The 26,638-nt window shown below is 43.5% G+C and overlaps 2 protein-coding genes across 4 annotated transcripts in view; one reads left to right on the forward strand and one right to left on the reverse strand.

Moving 5' to 3' along the window:
* The window catches only part of LOC144671985 (uncharacterized), a 53,448-nt gene extending 39,080 nt beyond the window's left edge, over positions 1-14,368 (reverse strand). Inside the window, exons 1-5 of the mRNA XM_078533922.1 lie at positions 14,305-14,368; positions 13,341-13,453; positions 8,955-9,208; positions 6,896-7,066; positions 6,145-6,309 (exon numbers count right to left, since the gene is read on the reverse strand). Coding sequence (XP_078390048.1) covers positions 6,145-6,309; positions 6,896-7,066; positions 8,955-9,208; positions 13,341-13,453; positions 14,305-14,368 — 767 coding nt within the window. The remainder of the gene's footprint in view (positions 1-6,144; positions 6,310-6,895; positions 7,067-8,954; positions 9,209-13,340; positions 13,454-14,304) is intronic.
* LOC144672031 (NACHT, LRR and PYD domains-containing protein 3-like) overlaps positions 1-26,638 on the forward strand; it is a 705,001-nt gene that overhangs the window by 519,050 nt on the left and 159,313 nt on the right. The gene's annotated exons all lie outside the window — the stretch shown is intronic.

The raw sequence follows: 26,638 nt of genomic DNA on the forward strand, positions 1-26,638 counted from the left end.
CTGATATCTCAGTTATTTCTGAAAACTGTTAACATCAACAGGAAACAGGGGTGGCTAAAGTGATTCTGTTCCAAAGGTGAAATGTGTTGCTGCTTTATATCAATCTCACACTCACTCATACACACACACACTCACCCACATTCACAGACAGGCACACACTCACTCAGAGACATGGACACACACACTCAGAGACATGGACACACACACAGAGAGAGACATGGACACACACACACACACACACACACACGGAGACATGGACACACAAACACACACACAGAGAGACATGGACACACACACACTCAGATACATGGACACACACACACTCAGAGACATGGACACACACACTCAGAGACATGGACACACACACACTCAGAGACATGGACACACACACACTCAGAGGCATGGTACACACACACACACAGAGGCATGGTACACACACACAGAGGCATGGTACACACACACAGAGACATGGTACACACACACAGAGACATGGTACACACACACAGAGACATGGACACACACAGAGACATGGACTCACACACACACACACTCAGACATGGACACACACACACTCAGAGACATGGACACACACACACTCAGAGACATGGACACACACACACAGAGACATGGACACACACACACACTCAGAGACATGGACATACACACACACAGAGACATGGACACACACTCAGAGACATGGACACACACACACACTCAGAGACATGGACACACACACAGACATGGACACATACACACACACACACAGACATGGACACACACACACTCAGAGACATGGACACACACACTCAGAGACATGGACACACACTCAGAGACATGGACACACACACTCAGAGACATGGACACACACACACACACTCAGAGACATGGACACACACACACACTCAGAGACATGGACACACACACACACAGAGACATGGACCAACACACACACACAGTGACATGGACACACACACACACACACACACACAGAGACATGGACACACACACACACAGACACACAGCGACATGGACACACATATATCCTTTGATCCCTTTCACCCCAAGAGCTATATCTAACTCCCTCTTGAAAACATACAATGTTTTGGTCTCAACTACTTTCTGTGGTACCGAATTCCACATGTTCACCACTCTCTGGGTGATGAAATTTCTCCTCATCTCAGTCCTAAATTCTACCCCAGATCCTCAGACTGTGACCCCTGGTTCTGGACTCTGCCACCATCGGGAACACCCTTCCTGCATCTACCCTGTCTAGTCGTGTTACAATTTTATAGCTTTCTATGTGATCCCCCCTCATTCTTCTGAACTCCAGCGAATATAATCCTAACCGACTCAATCTCTCCTCATATGTCGGTCCCGCCAACCCAGGAATCAGTCTGGTAAACTTTCGCTGCACCCCCTCTATAGCAAGAACATCCTTCCTCAGGTAAGGAGAGTCCTGAAGGCAGGGCGGATGGTTGGTGGAGCTGAGAGATCGAGTGGCCTAATGAACGGGCACAGGAGAACCTCTGGGGTCCACAAAACATAATGCTTCTCTATCCATCACTGGTCACAGATTGTAGTCTGAAGAACGTGTTGGAATAAGAACAGAATAACTAGGAGCAGGAGTAGGCCATTCAGCCCCGAAGCCTTCTCCGTCATTTGATAAGATGATGGCTGATCTGATTCTGGCTGATCTGATTCTGGCCTGAACTCTGCCTAACTGTTGGTCTGCGTAACCCTCGATTCTCTTGTCAATCAAATATCCACCTTAACTCAGCCTTGAATATATTCAATGGCCCAGCCTCCACTCGCCTCTTGGGAAGAGAATTCCACAGACTCACTAAATTTCTTCTCATCTCAGTCTTAAATGGGAGACCCCTATTTTTTAAGACAGTATCCCTAAGTTCGCCACCCACAAGAGGAAAGATCCTCTCAGCATACACCCTGTCAAGTCCCCTCAGGATCCTATGTGTTCAGTAAGATCACCTCTCAGCCTCCTAAACACCAACGGGTATAGGCCCAATCTGCTTAACTTTTCCTCATAAAATAAATCCCTTCATCCCAGCAATCAGTCGAGTGAACCTTCTCTGAACTGGTTCTAATGCAATTATACCCTTTCTTAAGTAAATAGACCAAAACTGTATAATTTACTCCAGATGCTGTCTGACTAAGGTCCTGTATAGCTGCAGAAAAACTTCCCTACTTTTACAATGCATTCCCCTTGAAATAAAAACATATGAAATTGGAGCAGGAGCCAGCTATTCAGCCCTTCGAGCCCGCTCCGCCATTCACTGAGATCATGGTTCATCTTCCACTTCAACAACATTTCCTCTATTAACCCCATGTTCCATGATACTTTCAACGTGTAGAAATCTATAAATCTTAGTCTTGAACATACTAAATAACTGAGCCTCCTCTGGGGCAGTGAATTTCAAAGATTCACCACCCTCTGAGTGAAGAAATTACTCCACATCTCAGTCCTAAATGGCCTGCCCCTTATTCTGAGACTGTGTCCCCTGGTTCTAGACACCCCCAGCCTGGGGCAACCTCCTACCTGCATCGACACTGTTAACCCCTGCAAGAATTTTGTATGGCCTGAATGAGATCACCTCTCATTCTTCTAAACTCCAGAGAATAGAGGCCCAGTCTATTTAATTTTTCCTCAGCACGCATTGCTCCAGGAATTATTTTAGTGGAACCTTCATTGCACTCAGTCTAAGACAAGTATATCTTTCCTTAGTTAAGAAGACAAAAGCTTCTTAGAATGCTCCTGTTGCCATCTCACCAAGGCAGTGAGACACCTTTACTCCTAAACTCAAATCCAATTGTAATAAAAACCAAAATACCATTTACCTTTTTAACTGTTTGCTGTACCTGCATGTTAGCTTTAAGTGAGTCATGAACAAGGACATTGAAATACATTTGAAGATCAACGCTTCCCAGTCTCTCACCATTTAACAAATGGTCTGTATTTCTTATTTCCTGCCAATGTGGATAACCTCACATTTCTCCATATTGTATTCCCTCTGCCAAATTTTGGCCACTCTCTTATCCTCTCCAGATCCCCTTGAAGCATCTTTGCATCCTCCTCACAACTCACACTTCCGCCTAATTTCCTGTCACCTGCAAACTTCTAAATATTACATTTAATCCCCACGTCCAAATCATTGATACAGATTGTGAATAGCTGCGCCTGTGATCCTTGTGCTACCTCACTGTACCACATCCACGGGTCTCCCCTTATCTATTCTGACTGCATCCTCAAAAAACCCCAACAGATGTGTTAAACTTGATTTCCCTTTCATAAATCCATGTTGAATCTGCCCAACGCTACCATTATTTTCTAAGTGTTCTATTATCACATCCTGTATTGCAGAATCTAGCATTTTCCCTACTACTTATGTCAGGCTAACAGATCTCTAGTTCCCACTTTACTCTCTCCCTCCTTTCTTAAACAACGGGGTTATATTTTCCACCTTCCAATCGGCAGGAACCATTCCAGAGACTACAGAATTTTGAAATATGATTACCAACGCATCTACTATCTCTGGAGCCACTTCCTTCAACACTCTGGGTTGTAGATCATCAGGTTCAGGGAATTTGTCTACTTTAAGTCCCATTAATTTCTCTAATACTTTTTTTAACAAATATTAATATCTTGCAGTTCCTCGTTTACACTAGTCCCTTGATTCTCCTTTATTTCTCAGCAGTTGTTAGTATTTTTTCTCTGTGAAGACAGACACAAAGTATTTGTTTAATTTCTTTGCCATTTCCTTATTCCGCATTGTAAATTTTCCTGACCTTGCTTGAAATGGACCCACATTTATTTTTACGAATATTTTCTTTTTTACAGACCTACAGAAGCATTTACAATCAGTCTTTGTGTTTCTTGCTAGTTTACTCTCATATTCTATCTTTTCTTTCTTAATCCATTTCTATGTCCTTCTCTGCAGATTTCTAAAATGTTCCCAATTCTCAGGCTTTCCTTTTTCTGGCAACTTAATATATCTCTTCCCTTCATCTAATACAATTCTTGATTTCTTTAGTTGGGACACTTTGGTTACTGGGTTTTTGTGCATCAAAGGAATGTATTTTTGTTGTAAACATGTCACATTTCAAAGCCTTGAATGGAAATTGGGGTAAAGACACCACTGAGATTCACACTCAGGATCTTAGGTTTACTAGACAGTTGTTGGAACTGCTTTATCCACAGCATCCACATAATCGCCAGCATACCAATTGTCTTCCTAATCACTTGCTCCACTGCATGCCTAGCGATTCATGGACTGGGTCTCCCAGATCCCTTAGTACCGTACTGTCTTCAGTCTTTCTCCATTCAAGTAAGTTACTGCTTTTCTATTCTTACAGCCAAAGGGGACAAATTCACGTTGTCTCACATTCAACTCCATCTGCCAATTTTTTGCCCATTCACTTCAGCTCTAAACCCCTTAATAGACTATTTATGTCCACTTGACAAGTTACTTTCCTACCTTTGCACCACCGGCAAATTTAGCTACCATGCATTCAGTTCCTTCACCCAAGTAATTTACACAGGTATTGGAGGCCCCAGCACTGACCTCTGTGTCACTCCATTAGTACCAGTTTGCCAAACCGAAAATGGCCCTTTACCCCAACTCTCTGTTTGCTGTTAGCTAATCAATCATCCATGCATACTAATATGCTACCACCTACATAACAAATTCTTATCTTGTTATCTTTGTTAACTTTGATGTGACACTTTATCAAATTGCTTTTGGAAATCCAAGTGCACCAAATCTACAGATTCTGCTATGTCAATTTTCATGTTACTTCCTCAAAGAAATCTAATACATTCGCCCCATGTGATTTCCAATCTGCTGGGCCTTCCATGAATCTAGGGAATTTTGGAAGATCACAACCAATGCATCTACTATGTCTGCAGCCACTTCCTTTAAGACCCTATGATGAAAGCCATCAAGTCAAGGGACTTGTTAACCTTTGGATCTAATAGTTTTCCTAATACCTTTCTACTCGGAACCCTGATTGTTTTAAGTTCCTCCTTTCTTTTTACCTCTTGATTTTCAAGTATTCTTGGGATGTTTCTTGTATCTTCTACAGTGAAGAGAGACACAAAATGCCTGTTCAACACTTCTTCCATTTCCTCATTTGCCATTGTTAATTTCCCAGCCTCATTTTCTAAGGTACCTATGCACACTTTAGTATTCATTTCCTATATAAATATTTGGAGAACCTCTATCAGCTTTTATACTTCTAACTGGCTTTCTCACATTCTCTGCTGATAAAAGGCACCTTTACAATGATGTCATTAATTAATCCAGTCTCATTGAACATTCCCAGGACTAAAATAGCCATTCTGTGGTTGTCACTGGAACATACTCACTAAGAAACTGTCTTGAATACACTCTACGAACTCACCTTCCAGGCAACCTTTGCCATTCTGCTTCATCCAATATGTATGAAGATTAAAATAACACGCAATTATTGCAGCACCTTTCTTACAAGTGCCCATTATTTTTTCATGTATATTCTGTACGAAAGTGTGAAGGTATTAGGGGCCTATAAGCTACTCCCACATGGACTGCTGCGGTTCAAGAAGGCAGCTCACCACAACTTTCCCAAGGACAATTAGGGATGGGCAATTAATATTGGCCTAGCCAGTGATGCCTGGATCCCATGATTGAATAAAAAAGTGACATGTTACCTTTGCTAATTCATATTCTACTCAAACTAATTCTACATCTTGATCTTCAGAACTAAGGTCATCTCTGACTTCTGTACTAATGTCATCAGTTATTAACAGAGCAACCCCACCACCTTTTCCTAGCTTTTGTCATCGAATCACTTTTCTCTTTTTCCCAAATTAATGGCCAACAGTGACCGGGGACAGACACCCAACTCTGAGGAGGAGGGGAGACCTCGCAATATTCCCCTACACCCGAGACACAAAGATCTTTGGGACTGGCATCCCATAGCCTAGGGTTCAGAGAGAGAGAGAAATAACATGAATCAAACTAAATGTTTCCTTTTATTCATAGCTAACACTAATAATAATGGACAGTGTTTTTTAATAATAGTAACAGTGCTCAAATATATTGTTAAATATTAAGTGATTCTAAACACAATCTCACAGTGTCTGGTACTTACTCCAGTTTCTGTATTTTACAGTCCGGTCCCCTCAGAGCTACAGACAGTCGTTTCACTCCTGAATCTCCCAGGTTGTTATCACCCAGGTTCAGATCTGTCAGTGAGCGATTAAAAACAGAGGCAAGATCCTCAGCACAAGAATCTGTCAGTTTGTTGCCCCCTAGACTGGGGGGTGCGGGGAGGGTTCGAGAGAGAAAAAAATAACAGGAATCAGAATAAATTTCCAGTTCTTTTCAAAGAACGTGACTGATTAAAATAATAATATACAGTGTGAAACATTCAAGAAAAACAACCTCAAAACATAAAAGCAATCTCTAATTGATGCTGTGGGTGTGAAATATAAAGGAATGTTCTGGAAATAGTCAGCCTGGGAGACAGGATCTGTGAAGGGAGAAACAGAGCCCAGAGTCCCGCAGGCGGGCGCGTGCCTGACCCAAGCAGGCGGGGAATCGCGCGAGATGATGTCGGACGAGCGTCCTGACGTCATCGCGCACTCGCGCGATATTTGGCTTGGCGGGCACGCGCAAACGTTGACGAGCTCCCGCGGACAATGAAGCGGGAAAATTAAACCCGTTAGAGAGAGAGAAATAACAGCAGGCAGAGGAAATGCAGTTTCATTTTCATTAATAACATTATCACTGACATTAATAATAATGGACAGTGTTTATTTATTTTTCTAATAACACTGCGGAAAATGTCCTGTTAGACATTCAGTTATTATCAACATCATCTCACACAGTTTGGTACTTACCCCAGTCTCTGTATTTTACAGCCCGAGTTCCTCAGACCCACAGACAGTAGTTTCACTCCTGAGTCTCCCAGTGGATTAACACCCAGGTCCAGATCTGTCAGTGACTGGTTTGTACTGATCACAGAGGCAAGATCCTCGGCACAAGAATCTGTGAGATTGTTATTGAACAGACTGGAGACAAGGGAGAGAAAACCAACAGGAATCAGGGTAAATCTCTGGTGTCCGAGGGAACACTATTAATGACAATAGTAATGTTCAGTGTGAGACACCCCATTATATAGAGGGAAAATACTATTGATGATGAAAATCTGAAATATAAATAGAAAATGCTGGAAATACTCAGCGAGTCAGACACTATATGTGAAGAAAGAATTAGAGATAACAGTTTGAATTTTAAGCTCACCCGCCAGGGGGTTTTTAAACAATGGGTGAGAGTAAAATTTTTGGGCTGGGTTTCCCACCAGCCGAGACCTCTCAGCGATTGACGCTGGGGTGGGTGAGGCCTCAGACGGGCCACCCGCCCTCACCCCAGTTGAGGCCCTTAAGTGGCCAATTATTGATCACCTGAGGGCCCTTTCCCACCCAGCCTCAATTTTTAGGTCGGCGGGAGGAGTTTCTGGGTCTGGTGGAAGCCCAAAAATAACCGGGTTCAGGCCATTGGCGGAAGGGGCCGGGGGTGGGGAGGTGTCTCCATCAGAAGCCCCCCTTTTAACCTCGGACATACCCCATCCCCCTCGCCCCCAGCTGCCCCACCAAGGTCCAGTGGCCGCAGGACCTCCCTCCAGCCCTCAGTCCCTGACACCCCAATCGCCTACTGTCCAGCCCCCAGGCCTCCCCATCCTCCGTAAGTGGGTGTTTGGACGTAGGGTCAGGGTAGTCAGAGTTACCAATGCGATATTATCAGAGCTGACAGGTGGGAGGAGCCGTCCACTTCGGTGGTGCAGACAGGGGACGTCCCGGTTCAGACAATGCTGGCGCCATCTGTAAAGGCAGCCAGCAGTACTTTCAAACACAGCAGCTCTGGAGGGATTAGCGAGGGAGCCCTGGTTACTGAGTGAAGAGCTGAAATGGCAGAAGACAGATCAAGGGTTGCACGCTGATGAGTGCTGCATGCAGGAGACATGCATGTGGTGCCATGCGGGACAGTCAGGCTAACACCAGTATAGGCTAGTGTGTCTCTTTGATGGGTGAGTTTCATAAAGATTTCTCTGCTTGCAGATGTAAACAGCGGACGAGAGGGCCTGAGCCAAGATGGGTCACTGTACCCCAGATCTCCTCATCCTTACACCCATGGAAATTCAGACACATGAACTGGGAGATCTGGAGGAAGGGCGGGCAATCACTGATGTTGAGGTGGGTTGTGGAGCTGAGAGAATGAGTGTCCTAATGGATGAACACAGGAGACCCTCTGGCGAGCACAAAACAAACATTTCCCTAGAAACACTAGTTTTTCTTTCACAGATAGAGGGCTGTGACCGGGTGACAGCCATCCACCTCTGAGGACGAGAAGGGGACCTCAGAGGGTGCACATTATTCCCCTCGCACTCTCCACCAGTGCAGGTATTATCACGTCGGGAGATAGTCACATTTCATTAGTAAAGGAGTCACAATCTGGTGAACGGCACAGACACGCCCGAGCAGCTGATGGAGACAGTAATAACCAAGGTCACTCACAGTCGGGAGGGAAAGGCAATGTCAAGCTTCAGGCTGATGACATGTCACTAGCGTTGAAGACGCTATGTGTACTGTATGTGTCTTCAATGAATTTTAAGATGGTGCATCACAAAATCTTTCACCGTTATTTTAAGGACACTACTGGGCCTTTAACAGTTCACTGGCTCCTGAAGACGCACAAGCCAGCAGATGTTGGAACTGCAGCATGAGGTATGTTAACATAAAGAAGCTGTGTGCAACCAGACACAAAGGATGTAGGAGTTAATCCAAGCTATAAGTATTGCTGTGTCCTGGGCATGAGTGCCCTAGGCATCCTGTACTGAGAGATTGGTGACCTTGATCGACAGTCAATCCAGCAGACCAACGATTGGAGATACACACTGACCTGCATGTCATCACCACCTCCATGGGCAATGGCTGGGTGAGAAGGGGTGAGGTGACTGGAGTCACCACCAAGTCCTCGGACTCCTCAGGTGAGCAGGGAGGGTCCAGTGTGCCCTGAAAGTGTATAGGAGTGACTGCCTGCAGCATCTGGGGGCTCCTCTCAGGGTGCTTCTGGATTTGGCAGCGGGTCCTCCACTGCTCTGACCGGAACACCAGCACCTCACAAACCCACGATAACAGAGCCGATTCCAGTATCTGTGCAGGAGGCCCTCAGTATGCTGGGGCCCTGCAGACCTCAGGGAACCAGAGGACAACCACCATGGTCATTGAAATCCTCGGAGGAGAAAGGTCAGCACCCTGCCTCCACCTCAGCTGACAGTGCAGGGGGAGTGCAATGTAGGAGCCCCCATCATCACTTTAAAAGTTCATCTCATTGCACTTGGGTTTCACAGGGTTATATTTTGTTGTGACATATCACCTTGCTGTGTATGTGTCTTCAATGAATTTTAAGATGGTGCATCACAAAATTAACCTTTCACCATTATTTTAAGGACATTACTGGGACTTTAACAGTTCGCTGCCTCCTGCAAAGGGTGACAATGGAAGGACAACACAGAATGAGTTCAATTCATTTCCAACGTTTTTGCCTCAAGTGGTAACGGTTCCAGGGAAATGTTCAGGACATTCAAAGAAATGGTGGAACAAGGCACAAGGTGGAAGATTAATTATATTAAATGGGTGTCTAAGTAAAGACTCATATGGAACACGTCTGTATGTTGAATCTCAAGCTTCACTTGCACATTTTGACCAGGTGACAGTGCAGGGACGGTGATATAGTTCCAAGTCAGGATGGTGTGTGACTTCGAGGGGCACTTGCAGTTTCTAATGCATCTGCTGACCTTGTCCTTCCAGGTGGTAGAGGCCACGGTTTTGGAAGTTGCTGTTGAAGGAGTCTTGGTGTGATGCTGCCGCCAATGTGGGTCGGTGGTGGAGGGAATGGATGTTAAGTTGGTCAATGGGATTCTGTTCAAGCATACTCATTTGCCCTGGATGGTGTCGAGCTTCTTGATTGTTGTTAGGGCTGCACTGATCCAGGCAAGTGGAGAGCATTCCTACATATTCCTGACTTGTGCCCGTCTAGATAGTTAAGAGATTTTGGGATGTCAGGAGGTGAGTTACTCACTGCAGAATTCCCAGCCTATGGTGTAGGAGGGAGGGCGGTGGTGGTGGAGTGGTGGTGAGGTTAGATTCTCTCTTGTTGGAGATGGTAATTGCCTGGCTCTTGTGTGGTGCATTTGTTACTTGCCACTTATCAGGCCAAGCCTACAAATTCTCCAGGTCTTGCTGCACAAGAACAAAGAAATAGGAGCCGGAATAGCCTGCTCAGACAATATGATCATGGGTGACCGAGGGCTTCAACTCCACTTTCCCACCCACTCCCCATGTTGCTCAATCCCATGAGGGAACAAAAATCTGTCTCTCTCAGCCTTAGAATTATTTATTCAACGATGGAGATCCACAACCCTCTGGGATAGAGAATTCCAAAGATTCATAACCCCTTAAGTGAAGCATCAGTCCCCAAAGTTCAGTAGCCTATACTGAGACTGTTTCCCTGCAGACAGAAGTTAGGGAGCTAGGTAAGAAATTAGCAAGCGCAGCCTGAAAAGCAGTAATCTCTGGATAACTCCTCGTATCCCGCACAAGTGAACACAGAAGTAGGAGGGTAAGCAGATGCATTAGTGGCTGCAAAGATGGTGCAGGGGAAAGGGATTTAGAATTGCTGGGACTTTGTAACCAGCTCTGAGGGAGTTGGGACCTCTACAGGCCAGATGGATTGCACCTAAACAGAGCTGGAGCTGAGTGCCTGGTGATTTGCTCCTGGTATTGAGGAGGGTTTAAACTAACTTGGCAGGAGTGTGGGAACCAGGAGGTAATATCAGAGAGGAATACCAAGGAATACTGGGAGAAATATATAGCACTAGAATAGGAAATAGTAAGTTATTAAGTCTGTACAGAGTAAGGGGGAAGACAATAAAGTCTAAATCAGGGTTACAGAGCATGTTAGTGAATGCATGGAGTGTGGTAAATAAGATTGGTGAGTTCCAGGTGCACGTGCCATGTGGAAATATGGTGCTGTGGCAGTAACAGAGGCCTCACTCAGTGAATGGCAGGGCTGGGTATTAACTATTCCTGAATATAGGGTATTCAGGAAAGATAGGAAAGGGAGAAAATGGAATGGGGTGGTTGGAATGATTAAGCAGAATATTTCAGTGCTGGAGAAAGGGGATGATCCAAAGAGGACAAGGACAGAATTTATATGGCTCGATCTATGGAACAAAAAAGGTGCAATTACATTGCTAGTCTATAGGCTACCAACTAGGGGAAAGATGGAGACGAACAAATTTGTAAGGAAATTCCAGAGAGGTGCAAGAATTATGAAGTAGTTATAATGGGGAACATTAATTGTCCAAATATAGACTTGGATAGTGTTAATGTGACAGGCAGAGAGGGACAAGAATTCCTAGAGTGACCAGGAAATTGTTCTACAGCAGCGTGTTTCCAGTGTGAGAAAGGATGCACAGCTTGACATGATTCTTTGGAATGAGATGGGCCAAGTAGATCAAGTATAAAGGAGTGATCACTGTATCGTAAGGTTTAAGCTGACTGTGGGATAAAACAAAGAACAGCCCAGATAAGAATAATTAATATGGGGAAAGCCTACTTTAATGGTCTAAGAATGGGTCTGACCCAGTTAAATTGGACTGTTTGAGCCAATAATCGTCAGACCTGGCTGGCCTCCCCCATTGAGGATGGGAATATTGGTGAAGCCTTTTCCTCCAGTGAGCTGTTTAATCGCCCGTCACCATTCACAACTGGATGTGACAGGTGTACAAAACTTTGATCTTATCGGTTGATTGTGGGATCACGTGCTTCTCCCATTAGTTGGCCTGCAAGTTGTCCTGGGTTGTAGCTTCACCAGTTTGGCACCTCATTTTTAGGTGCACCCAAGTCTAAGTCATGAACATATATCAAGAAATGTAATACTGCTCGTCCTGTAGCAACCGGTGGAGAGTTCCTTGAAATGTGTGAAAACAAAGATGCGTAACATAACATTGCGGAGTAAAGTTTCCATTCTCCCCATCATTAAATACTCACCGGGGTAATTATTCCATTCGGACAGGAGACAGTGGGGAGACACATGGGGACTGATAGTGGACCAATTTTTTTCAATAATCAATACAACGTTACAGAAGAAATAACTATTAGCAGAACATTGTTCCTATAATAAGGAATGCTTTGTTTGTTAATTAAACCGGGGTGTCATATTTTCATTACAACGGAGTGAGATACTCATTTCTGACACCCATATGTTATATCCAACTGTTTGCTTTGAATTTTGAGTGAACAGTGCGATGTTTCATTAGGAATAGATTAGGTTCGTCTTGGGAAACTGCAGGCAGAAAACAAATGGAGTAAAGGTATTCTGATGCACGGTCATATTCGCAAAAACCCTTTTACTTCGCACTTGGACGATTACTTAGAACACCTGCAATAATTTAACTAGTTAGGAGAGGAACATTTCTTCTTTTTTTCTCTCTTTTTTAAACATAGTCAGAATCAAAGTCCAGGGAATTATCATCATCTTCTTAATCTCTTCCCTGAATTTAGTTTGTGTTGCTGCATAAATACATGTGTTTGAACAAGAACTCAAATACATGAGCATGCATCCGGTTTCAGTCGCGATGTGTTCAGGAGTTGCAAAATCGCCTCGAGTTTGTGCAGTACTTGGCAATCTCGTAGTTAAAAAACTAACGACAGCTGTCAGCCACAACAGTAGAAAACTGCCCGATACTCCAAACAATAAAGTAATCGATTTTCTCCTGTTCTTCATCTCTAAATCACTCTGATTCTCATGTTTGTGACCCCGTAGTGCCCTGCGGGCTCTGCTGGCCACTAAAATTCGCCTGATTGTCAAACAATTAAACAGTAATATCAACCAAAAAGGAAGCCAAGCAACAAAAATGCTTTTTAACCAGGAATATGCCAAACCAGCAGGCGATGAGTAAAAGGCCACACTGGAGAGGCAACCCCAGGCGATATTGTGAATCATTCGTTCAGGTTCATATGCAAACCAAAAGGGGATGTTCTCGAAATAGATCAAAACAGAGACTATTGTTAAAACCACAGTCGCCATTTTCTTAGTGCTGTACTTTGTTTTAAAGTTCTGACAACATATAGCTACAAATCGGTCAAATGTGAAGCAGACAGTAAACCAGACAGAGAGATCCAGGGTAGCAGGATTCAAAGACAGGATGAATTTACAAACGGCAGTGTAGGACAGGAATGAATACGGAAAGTGAAAGCTGATAACGCGATATATTATTACGTTGAAAATCATGACCAGAAGATCAGCTGCGGCCATAGCGGCCATGTAGAGGGAGATACATTTCGATAGGTCACAATTCCCTCTGGAGAGAATCGCGATTGTCATTAAGTTGGCTGTAAGAAAGGGAGAAAAAAGTTAAGCAACGAAAAGACAATTGTTACAACATTTTATTGGGAAATATTCGGATCTGTCTCTATTTCGCGTTATCGACACGGATTATTTTCATTTTCATGATAGAGACGAGTGTTGCTGAAACTTTGCTTTTTTTTAAATGAAACGATTGACCATCTGAGACCCGTTGTAATTCCAGCAAACGTTATTCAGAAACCACCACGTCTTCAAAATGGTTTCCAGAAGACTAATAGGCACATGGGGATTCCAATAAAACATTCATCCGAGGCACAAACATTAAAATTATGCCGAGAAATTCCACACATTCTCCATAGTCACCCTCAGTAAACAGCCCAACCACCGCTTGGCGAATAGTGCAATTGTGCGGGTTCATGCCGGCAGAACAGAGGTTGGCAGCTCCCTGAACTGCAATGTATTCTCAAAATCCTTTCAAAAGCCCCTGTTGGGTGAAGGCGGCCAAAATCGGAGGAATTACCAACGTCAAGTAAACAGGGAGCCCGGAATAAATGAACTGATTCCCAGGGATAAACAGCAAATCTATTTGGGGTGAATGATTTATTACTTGAGAGGGTGGACGGGGGAGGGGAGTTGTTCGAGGGTAATAGGGGGTAAATCAGCCTCAGCAAAAGGAGGACACTTGAACCTCCGTTGTCACGGTCTAGCGACCAGAACAGACGCTCGTCGGTGGCAAGGATTAGCAGGATACACGTCGATATTTCTCAAATCATCCTGATGGATATGTCACTCCCCAATGAGGTCATTCTCGAAATCTGTTACATTAACATTGAAATTATCAACAACCTTCAGGCCACAGAGTGTGAAACTGACTTACCGGGAACGCCGAATGCTGCCAGAACAGGATAGTAAATGTTCTCTATCTGTAGAACTGTTACCATGTTTTACAGACCTGTCCGAATCCCCTCAAGGTATACGGTTCCGAGTGGAATGCATCTGAGATCCCTTTATGGAACAATCCATGCTCCCCTGAGAAAATCAAGTTACACAATATTTGTGCATTAGTTGAAGTTCTTTAACAAACAATTTGGCGATTTTCTGGTTCACTGCGCCTCGGCCACTAATGGGGAAATTGCGCAAACCAGGACATTAAATCTCACCTGTTAAAATGAGTGGAAGCAACATTATCCCGGATTGAAAGTGCTCTACGCATGCCCCGTGAAATTTGAATGGAACATACCCTTTTGGACACTGCGCCAGGTTATTGTGATCTCTTACTAATTTGGTAAAACCCTCGCCAATCCAGAATGTAAGCCAAACTTATTTGGTGCTCAAAGGATCGCAGGTAATGTCTCGCCTCGAACTATACTGCGTATGAACCAAAATGTTATAACTGATATTGAATATACTCTAACAATGACCACGGCTGCCATTTTGGAGCAATAGTGGTAATAAACTGACTCCAAAACTAATGTGGTGACCTTACTCTAACTGCACAGATAGTAACCCCAAACTAAAATAACTCATGGAAACCCGACACTAACACGGCTGGTGATAAACTAATTCCAATAAGCCTGGTGAATTTACGTTGACAAGATGATCATAGCCTGACATTAGTGTTGATGAACCTTTGCAGCCGTTACTGATGATGGCCTATTTTTAAATTACTGTTTTTGCAATTTTTATTCAAGGTTGTAATAAACCGTAACACAAATAAAGAATATCTATTCATTATTTGCATGGAGCGCATCCGCTGATGCACTAATATAATTAAACTCTCTGCCTCTCCCTCTCCTCTGGCGCATCCTTCACATCTAGTGAAGATTGATCTGATAGCAATTACAGGAGCTTGGTGCAGAATGACAATTATTGGCCCTTTAATATTGAGAGGAACGCGATATTCAAGAAGAATAGGGTGCTAAGTAAAGGTGGAGAGGTAGCACTGTGAATCGAAGATTGACAAGATTGGTCCAATGGTTAATAATGACCTTGGTTCAGGAGATCAGGATGTAGAATCGGCTTGGGTGGGGATGAGGAATACTAAGGAGAAAAGTCACTAGTAGGAGTGGTCGACTGGCCCCCTACCAGTAACGACAATGTAGGACAAAGTATAAGGAGAAACATTAGGATCTTAGGATAAAGAGGCAGCGATAATCAGGGGATTTTATTCTACGTATAAACAGCGGAAATCAGATTGGCAATGGTAGCCTCAATGAGGAACTCTTAGACTGCTTTCGAGGTAATTTCTTAATGCAACATGCTCTGGAACCAGGCAGAGAGCAAATTCTATTAGACTTGGTATTGTGAAATGAAACAGAGATTAATTAATATCTTCAGAGTAAAGGCACCCTCCATGTGGCAGCGAAAAAATATCATTAAACTTAAAAGGGAGAAGAGTGCGCCCAAGACTAGCACCTTAAGCTTAAAAAAGGGCAAATGTGCGGGCATGAATGCTGAGTTAGCTGAGGTGAACCGAGTTAATCAGCTAGAGAATAGATCAATGGAGAAGCAGTGGCAGACATTTAAGTGGGCATTGCAGAATATTCAGAGTAAGTATATTCCGAGAATAACGAAATGTTCTAAGGTAACGGCCGAGTATCCGTGGTTAACTAAAGAAGTTATTGAGAGCATTAAATGTAATGAAAAGGCATATAACTGCGCAAAGATGATTGACAGGTCCTATGAATGACCAGAATATAAAGAATGGAAAAGAATGACTAAAAGTTTAATCAGGGGAAATTATTTCTATTATGAGAGGAAGATAGCTAGAAATATAAAAATGCACAGAAAGAGATTATACAGGGATTTAGAAAATAAATGATTAAGTAAAGTGACTGTTGGCTCTCTAGACAGTGACAGTGGGGAGTTAATAGCAGATAATGAGAAAATGACAGATGAAATGAACAGATATGTTGATTCTCTGTTGAATATAGAGGATATAAAACACAATCCGTTAATAGCTGTAGATCATGAGGTGAAAGGGAGAGGGGAGCGAGGAGAAATTACAACCACAAGGGAAGCGGTACTGAGAAAACTGATGGAGCTGCGAGATGACAAGCCTCCGGATCCCGATGGATTACATCCAAGGGTGTTAAACGAAGTGTCTAATGAGGTAGTAGATACGCTGGACATAATTTTCCAAAATTCACGAGATTATGGAATGGTTCTATGTGACTGAAAACTAGCAAATGTAACCCTACAATTTAAGAAGGAAGCGAGTGTCCAGCACTGACGAGCACTGTTTTAAATTAGTGATCACCTGTTTGGAACAGTTATGAGGAGATTTGCTTTCGTCCCAGAAGGCTGTGTGACTTTGGAACTCTGCCTCAGGCGGTGGTGGAGGCGAGGTCATTGAATATTTTTTAGGGCGTAAGTAGATACATTCTTGTTAGGCAAGTGAATCAAGAGTTATCGTGTTTAGTTGGGAATGTGGAATTCGAAACGGAATCATTCAGCCATGAGCATATTGAATAGCGGAGCAGGCTCGAATGTCCGAATGGCCTACTCCTGCTCCCCATCTTCTTTGTTCTAAAGACCTGCCCCTATCTCTACCCCAATATTCTTCGAATGCAATCCATTGGATGAAGTTACTTATCCACTATTGGCATAATCATCTTCCGAGTGCTTATAAACTTCTGAACATGTACATTACCTCTAACATCTCGCTCCTGCTGACATTTGACCTTGTTGGGGTAGAACCACGATGGTCATTTTTTTTTACTTTATGCATTTCAAGACTTCAGTTCCCTCTGTTCGCTTCGCACTGTGCCCATCCTAGTCCATAAAAAGGATAAAAGGAGCCTACCGTTACTTGCACTGTGGAAGTTCCTGCAACATTGTCTAAACTGCTGGCAAACTTGACCCTCGAAATTATACTTATTTTTAATGATCTGTGGTATGCACCCAGTAATATTATATACATCTATTCAATTTCTCACCTGCATTTCTCCGGTGCTGTAAGAGCTTATGTCACGAATGTTGCCACTTAAGCTCTCTTTTATTTCCGAGCCAATCTTTCCTGAAATTGCTGATAAGTGTACAAGAGCAGCTCATTGACAATTACAATTGAGGCCCAATGAGAATGAAACAAGGCTTTGGCTACCTCTCGGATAACGTAGAGCACGTGGAATATGCTTCACTGGGCGGTGGTGGAGGGGAGGTGGGAAGGGTGGGGCGGGGCGGGGAGGAGAGGGGCGTGGTGGTAGGCGAGAGGTACGGGGCACTTCAGGAACAGTAATCCAAAGATGCTCATGTTTAAAATACATGATTTAGGGAAAATACAAGCAAATATCAAGAGTAAAATATCGTTATGGAGGAGACTGAAGTTCAAGGGATGAAATGGGAGCTGGCCCTTGTACTTTGCTGGGTAAAAAAAATCATTGAACAACTGGAGGATTTTAGTAAGAGATAGTAGGAAACAAAGTTCCCAGCCAAGCGGAGGTGGGGGGCTTTTGGGGGGAGGGGGGGAACGTTCCAACAAATCAAGATGATTTAATTGATCTGCATATATAATTTTTGTTTACCAGCTTTGCATCGGTAGATTAAATTTAACACACTTTCAAGTCAGGGAGCTGGAGGAAGAAGGTAATCATTTCAATGATGGAGGCTGCGGGCAGTGATGGACCTTTCACTCCGAACCCCATGTACAACTTTGATGTGCAACAACTTAACCACTCTGTGGCCCGAGATGGACAAATGCAGCCTTTCCACACGCATTAAGTTCTCGGTTCGAAATATCAGGCAGTTGCACTGATTCATTCATTCATCACCTTCGTGCCGTGAACAGTTTGCTAATCTCCCAATAAATGTCAAAATGAAAGTCGCGAATCATAGAATCCCAGCATTCAGAAGGAGGCCTGTAGCTCTTGGAAATTATCCCGGCCTTGGATAGAGTTCCACATTCCCAGAATCCCTCCTCACCCTGTGAATTAGATATTTCAAGACCTTGCTGAATCCGATGACATCACCCTTCAGATAGAAAAGCGTGGTTGCTGGAAATCTGAAAATAAATGAACGAAAAATGTTGTATATTCACAGCAGGTCAAGAAGTAGACAGCGAATGTTTCAGATTGATGACTTCTCGTCAGCACTGAAGGAATGTATATTCATAACAGATTTTAAATAAATGGAGTGCGGCAGGGGGAAGCAAGTGCCAACGCGAAGGTCCGTGAGGGTGGAGAGCAGGAAGCTAAAGGTTTCATGGTACCAAATTCAAAGAGAGTTGTAATGGTCACCGTAAAGAAACAGAATTTGCCTCCAGAGGAGGTTGTGAATGGCAGCACAGCAACCGACCGCATGTAACACGGCGGATAAAGGAAAAACGTGACAAGTCTAGACAAGCAAAAATAATCAAGGAACATCATGCAAGCTGATGTAATGAAGTTTAAATCAACCTCACAACGTCCGAATAAAGCATAAAGCATGGATTTCTTTGTCAATACAACCAAGATGGTCGGATCATAATCACTTCTTGAGGTTTCCGCGAGGAAGCACTATGAAATGTTGCTGCAGATATCTAAGAGGAAAATAATGTGTCGACTGATGAATTTTACTGCAGTTAATCGAGCAAAGAGTGGTGATGGATAAACGTTTCATCTTTTTAATGAAGACCTTGTGATGGCCGATCTATTACACCTCTATACAGTATGATTCACACAATTAGAACATTACTCCGAATGAGCGTTCCCGATTTCAAAAGGATGGTATCACGCATTCCACCAACAAACACCATTCAAAATCGTTTCTGAATTCGCGAAATCAATATCTGTCTATTCGTATCTCCCAATGGAATTTCTGGAACTTAATATTTCCACGGAACAAATGCAATCCTCAAAGCTTTGACGGCCCAGTGCAGGTGAAAGTTCAAAATTCGCACACCATGCAGCACCATCATAGGTGAACAATAATGCTTGCAGCAAAAACTTTGGATCCAATTCTAAAATTTGCATTGCAAGATTCGGCTGCCTGTCAGTGCCATGGCTTAGTTAGGTAGTTTGCGTCCTCAGTAGACAGGGCAGCTTGAATCTCAGATTTGAATCCTGTTTGGTCAATGCATGGCTTTGAATGAAGCCACGAAGTTGGAAGCTAGTTTTGAGAATTATGATGCAATGTAAAGAAGCCAGTAAGGTTAGAGGTTACATGGTGAGCCTTTGAAGGCCAGGTGCAGATATCTGGGTAATGTCATTGTAACACCACACGCCTCTAGTAATCAGCGAACAGTTGGTGCAGTTAGAATATTTGTGGAATGAAGCCAAAGGGATGCTGCCGCTCTGCCTGTGAGGGCGAAATTTCAAAGGAGGAAATGCACATGAAATGGTCCGACGCCCCTTGTAAGATAGTGAAGTTAGGTGTGGGAAAACCATTTAAATCAGCCCGACTAGCTCAGTTGAGAGAGCATCAGACGTTTAAAATGGGGCTCCTGGGTTGGATTTGGTATCTAAGAATTGCCCTGTGGCCAAGAGTTTCGTTCCCTGTGGAACGGCAGGGAAGAGAAGGCGAGCAAAATATGCTCAATTCTTCAAGTAGAGCCGAAGAAACAGAGGCGCTTCACTGATTTGCAAATAAGAGCAAAAACAAAAAAAAACATCCAGAGATTGTGGTAGCCTCGATTATTTTAAGAATTATACCTTGATTTCCAGCAGCCCTTAGTTTGAAAATTGCTTCCTGACATTAACTTGGTTGTCCTAGGCTCCATTGCTGTGGACCAATGGCAGACACATATTACATTTGGCATCCACTTTTTTCACTGGTGGAAACATTTTCCCCGTGTTTAACCTAACAACGCATTTTGGCAGGGTGGAAATCTCGATCAGGTGACACTTCATTATTCTATGCTGAAGAGACCAGAAATTTGAAGAAGGCTTGAAAATTAGGAATGTGAAGGGGACCTGGAGAAAGGTTGAGGAGTGAGGGCGGTGAATTATCCCTTCAATGTACCAGTGCAGACAAGATGGGCTGAATATCATCCTTCTGTTATGTGACCAATCTTTGATTCTATGAGTATGGAACTTGTACTATGAATGTAACCTGCTTAAAAAGGGAATCCTACTGATGAATCTGTAATGCTTCTGCTATAAGGTCAATATAATCTTTATTGTTCCTCTGATTATGTAATTTATGTAAGAACATAAGAAATAGGAGCAGGCGTAATCAGGTACTGGTCTTCACGGCTTCTCAAATATTCAACAACTTCCTGGATGATCTGCCTCAATAACACGTTCCTGATCTATCCACATATCCCAAAGATTCCCATAAATCCCCGAGATGGATCCATCGCTGTTTTGAACTCGCGATCATCCACAACCTGGAATTCAAAAGATACCCAACCATTTGAATGAAGACATTTTAGCTGATCTCGCCATAATGGCTGACGCTCTCCTCTGAGATTCTGACCACTAGTGCTCGAATCCCGAGCCTTTGGAAACATATTGCTAAAATCTACCCTGTCAAGGCCCATGAAAAATGTTCTAATTCAAGCGAATCACCTCTGATTCTTCTAAATTTGGTAGGAAACCATATGTACTACCCCGCTAAGTTGGAGCCATGTCGGTGCTCGGACGCTTTTTGAAGCGAATGTTCTCAATTCGCGCTGTCATGCAGCTTCAGAACATATGAACAATGATGCTTGCAGCAAAATAGTTGGGTACAATTCAGGTCGTTGTATTGGAAAACTCAACTGCTGGTTGGCGCCATGGCATAGAACCAAGCCAGTAAACAGGAGATGCTGACTTCAAAATCTGCACAGTACCTCCATCCGTTTAGTCAATGCATGGTTCCCATCAAGCCAAACAAGCCGAGAAGTGGATTTGAAACTTATGTGCCAATATAAAGAAGCCGGAGAGAATCAATATTATCTCTGAAGGTTCATGCGTAAGGAATCGTTTGACTTATTGCCCTCGATTACGGAGAATAAGAGCCCACTGATTGGTGGTTATTGTGGATGTGGTGATGAAAAATAAACATCCATGTTATCAGCCCTTCTATCTTAATCCACCGCACAGCCTTTCACAAATAGGGATATCACGGGTCACTCCACAGTAATCTCACGGGACTTGGGAAACAATTCAGTGCAGATAATTAAGAATTTAAAGGCTCCTCAGTCAATCATAATTTCTTTCAAAGCATTTTGTTCTCCGCCGGCATTCCACTTTGAAACGGTTCACGACATTAATCTCACTGAACCAGAGAATGACCTTTTTGTGTCCGTCAATGTGTAGGTGGAAAGTTTGAGGTCACTATTTGTCGCATTCCCTCGAGGATGGGACATGACCTGGGTTGGTGGTGGTGGGGGGGATGGTGGTGGTTGGCGCGAATTTGGAATGACATGGGCAATATATGTTATGCATTCTTGGATTTGCCTGCCGCTGGTAAGGCCATAGTTTATTCTCCTTCTTTGGTTGTGAATGAGAGGATGGTAGTGAGCCACCTGCTTGAAACACTGCTGCCCCTTTGGTGTAGGCACATCAGATTTCCAGGTTTTTTGGCCCAGTAAAAGTGAAGGAATGGTAATTCTGTTCCAGGTCAGTATAGTGTGTGGCTTGGAGGGAAACGTGAAGGTACGGGTTTTCTCACGCGCGTCCAGCGATAGTCCTCCTTGATGATAGAAGTTTCCTTCCTGGAAGTTGCCGTCGAAGGGGCCTTGACAATTTGCTGCAGTGTACCCTATAGATGGAGCACACTGCTGCCAGTGTGTGTCGGTGGCGGAGGGACTACCTTTTCAAAGTGGGGATCTGGGGTGGGAGCGTGGTAGGGCTGCGCTGCTGCCAATAAAGCAGTTTTCTGATACTGGACGATGTCAAACTTTAAGTATTTCTGCCACTGCATTGAGCCTCTCATATTCTTTGTGAGAACATCCAAAGAAGGTACGTTTTCTTGCTTCTCAATCTGACCAACTGAAAAGGTTTTGAAACTGTGCAGGAGAAGTCTGTTTTGACGGGAGCTCATCGACCTGAAATATTATCCCGGTTATTGCCTCTATCAGCTCTGAAGAAGAGTCATGCGGACTCAAAACGTTAACTTTGTATTTTTTTTCCTCTCTCCACAGATGCTGTCAGACTTGCTGAGTTTTTCCAGCATTTTCTGTTTTTGCATCAATCTGTTTCTGGACAGGCAGGATGGAAAAAGCCTGAATTTTCGAAATAATTCAATACACAACTCTAAATGTCCTTTGCCTTTTCTTTTATGTTAGTGCATTTTTGCTCTGGTATTACAAAAGGAAAGTGGACTGAGTGGAAACTTCTGAATTCAATGCAGATGGTGCGGGAATACCATACATAACCACCAAGTGAAAGAGCTGTCATGAATTCCTGATCCCTACACATTCTCTTACAACATCATATTTCTTAGCTGATTTTCTTGGGTTTAGCATATCTCCTTCTATGTAAAATGTTATGCAGTAAATTGATGCCCTTGGAGTAATGTTATGAACTTGGATATATAGCTCCTCTTCCTTCTTTGAATAAAATCAATATCGATGATTCAAGACGGGAAACCTTTATTCTAAGAGAACGAGTGTCAAGAAGAGGCGAACTGGTCTGCAGACATGAAGGCTTGGGAAAGGGTAGAGACAGGAGATATTAAATGACAAAGGGTTTTCCGTGGAGAACATCCAAAGGGGGTGGCGACGGGTTTAGAAATAGCACAAAAATTAGGAGCAGGAATAAACCATACGGCCTGACGAACATCGCCCGCCATTCAATACGATCATGCTGATCTTGGTCTTTAACTACATTCTCCAGTCCAATCCCAATATCCTCAGATTCCCTGAGCGACCAAAAATCGGTCTATACCACTTTTAACTATATTCAACGATGAAGTATCGGTGGTAGAGAATTCCAACGATTCTCTGCTTCTTGAGGGAAGTAATGCCACCTTATCTCAATCCGAAATGATTTGCATTTTATCATGAGATTATGCCCCGGGTTTTACATTCCCCAGCCAGCAGAAACAATCTCTAAACTAGATTTATGCAATCAATCACCCTTCATAATCGTGTATGTTTCAATTAGATTGCCTCTCGGATGTAAACTCCTGAGATTATAGGCACAGTTTATCCAGCTCATCCTCATAGTCAAACGCTCACCCGTGTTCCAATTATTGAACCTTTGCTGTGCCGCCTTTACTGAAAGTGTTTCCTTCATTAAATATGGAGATCAGAAGTGCGAACGGTGTTTAAAACCAGGTCTCAATAAAAACGTGTGCAATTAGAGCAACATGTAACTATTCCTGTTCTCCATTCCTCTTGCAATAAAAGCCAATTTTACGTTCGCCTTCAAATGAACAACAATTGTGTGTTGGTGAGCTCATGAATGTGTGCATAACAAACGTGCAAAGGCACATGAGGGAATAACGAAAGAAACGGGACTAAACCAAGGCCAGCAAAGAAAAAGAAAAAGTAATGAAACGGTGCAGGCGGACATAATGAATTAAAATTGCTGAACTGAGTGTTCATTTTTGGAGACTGTAAAGTGCTGAGTCGATAGATGAGTCGCTGTTCCCAATGCTTTGATTTGGTGAGGCCATCCAATCTCTGGAGTATGTTCTGTTATTCAGATACAACATTTTGGCAATAGAACTGACGGCTCGAGTTCCAGAACTTTTTGCACCCATAGCCAAGCTTTCCCAGTCCAGCTACAACAATGACATCTACTCGGCAATGTGGAAAATTGTCCAGGCTTATACTGTACAAAAGAAGCATAACCAGTCAAGTATGCCCAATGAACTCCGCATCGGTCCACTCTCGATCATCAGTAAAATGATGGGAAGGGTCATCATAGTGCTATCGAAATGGCATTTGCTTAGCAAGAACCTGCTCACTGACGCTCATTTTTGGTTCAGATAGGGCAATTCAGCTGACCTCATTAAAAGCTTGGTTCAAACATGGGCAAAAGAGCTGAACGTTAAAGAACGTGAGGTTGACTGCCGTTGACAGCAAGCAGTATTTGACAGAGTATGGAACCAACTCTTTCGAGTACGTTCACAGTTCTTGACTTTTTTTTTTCCCCGGGAAACTCTTTCGAGTTATCAACAGTCACAGATTGCAACTCTTTCGAGTACAATCACAGTTCCTGGTTTCCGGGAGTGGGACATGAACCCACAACCCTCTGATTCAAAGGCGAGGGTGCTATGAACTGAGCCACAGCTGACGCCTCCCAGGAGCACTAGCAAAACTGGAGCCAATGGGAATCAGGTGGAAAACTTGCCGCTGGTTGCAGTCATATCTAGTGCAAAGGGAGATTGTTGTGGTCGTCGGAGGTCAAACATCTCATTTTCAGGACATCACTGCCTCCTTCAGGGTAGTGTCCTAGGCCCAACCATCTTTAGCTGCTTCATCAATGACCATTCTCCCGTCATAAGGTCAGGAGTGGGGATCGTCGCTGTTGATTGTGTATTGTTTAGCACCATTCGCAACTCCTCATGGACTGAAGCGTTAGCCTGGACCTCTGGAACACTAATCCGGTGGCATTATGTAAAACCACCATTTCGCTGTGATGTTCTCTGTAATCCTCGACTGTATAATCGATCCCAGCCTAGTGCAGACATAAGCTTATCTCACACCCCGCAAAAAATTAACATAAAATTGCAGCCCAGTGATAAACTAATCTGATATATCAACACTGGGTATGGAACTTATCAGGTTTTGTTGTAAGAATCCTTTAAGAATGTATGGAGAAGTGTGGATACTGGCGAAACAAATGTGACAAATTTGAATTTCCAAAACCCAGTCGAGAAGTTGCCTCAGTTAATATTGTTACACGAGATGAAAGCTCATAATATATGTGCGTTTTGGAGTGGCGTTAATGCGTGGGGGCGGGAGAGGCACCGTTGGGGTGTTGGGGGCGCTGAACTGAGATACATGCATTCATGTAGCGGATTGGCGAACAAACGTCAAACATAAATTTGGGATGAATGTGTTAATTTCTTATGGACAAAGTGTAATCAATAGACTGTCATCGGGATCAGCGCTGGGGCCCCAAATATGTATGATCTTTTTGAATGACTTGATTGAAGGGACAGGCGATATTGTAGACGAATCGGGTGGCGATTTCAAGATAGGTAGGAAAGCATGTTACGTGGGTAATGCAAAGAGTCTCCAAATTATTATAAGTACTTAAATGTGAGTGGGCAAAAAAGGCAAATGCAGCATGATATGGGAAAATGAGGGGTTGTGCATTTTAGATGTAGGAATAACAAAAAAAGAACAGGAGCATATTTAAATGGGAAATAATCCTACAGTGGAGCAGGTTCTGGATATCCTTCTACATAACTAAAAAAAAATAGCACGCAGGTACAGCCAGTTATTTAGAAATCAAACAGAACCTTCGTCTTCATTGCAACGTTAATGGAATCCAACAGGGAAATTCGGCTACAGCTACACATGTCCTATCTCACCAGTTATTTCATTTTCCTCCGTTAATATTGTTAAACACACAACTTTGGGTCAGTGTGTTTATTTCTGAATTTAGCCCGATGGTTAATATGCACCAACTGAAATGTTGTCATTCTCCCTCCTTGAACATGAGATTTGACATCATCTCTCCAAACTGCAGACTAACTGATCAATACTCCAACTGCTAACATCTCGTATTATTATCCAAGGTATGGAAAGTGTGAACAGGATTTTACCCTCAGGCCTGCAGCAGGTTTCTTGGCAGGTGGGGCCGGAAAACTCAGAGAGAGGCCAAAATCGGAGATCCTTCAGCTGGAAAACAGTTTTGAATTTTACTCTCAGAACTTTCCTGCCGTGACGGCGAGTCAAGCCTCCCACTGATCCATGACGGGGACTCCATTTGCATGTATTACCATGTCACGTCATTATGTGTGAAGCCAGAGGGTATCACGGGGAGGTTAAAGGGACAGAGAGTGAGATCACGGGGAGGTTAACGGGACAGAGAGTCAGATCACGGGGAGGTTAAAGGACAGAGAGTGAGATCACGGGGAGGTTAAAGGGACAGAGTGTGAGATCACGGGGAGGTTAAAGGGACAGAGAGTGAGATTACGGGGAGGTTAAAGGGACAGAGAGTGAGATCACGGGGAGGTTAAAGGGACAGAGAGTGAGATTACGGGGAGATTAAAGGAACAGAGAGTGATATCACGGGGAGGTTAAAGGTACAGAGAGTGATCACGGGGACGTTAAAGGGACAGAGTGTGAGATCACCGGGAGGTTAAACCGACAGAGAGTGAGATCACGGGGAGGTTAAAGGGACAAAGAG

The sequence above is a fragment of the Cetorhinus maximus genome, chromosome 35 (genome assembly GCF_964194155.1).
Source record: "Cetorhinus maximus chromosome 35, sCetMax3.hap1.1, whole genome shotgun sequence".
In the NCBI taxonomy this organism is placed as follows: Eukaryota; Metazoa; Chordata; class Chondrichthyes; order Lamniformes; family Cetorhinidae; genus Cetorhinus; species Cetorhinus maximus.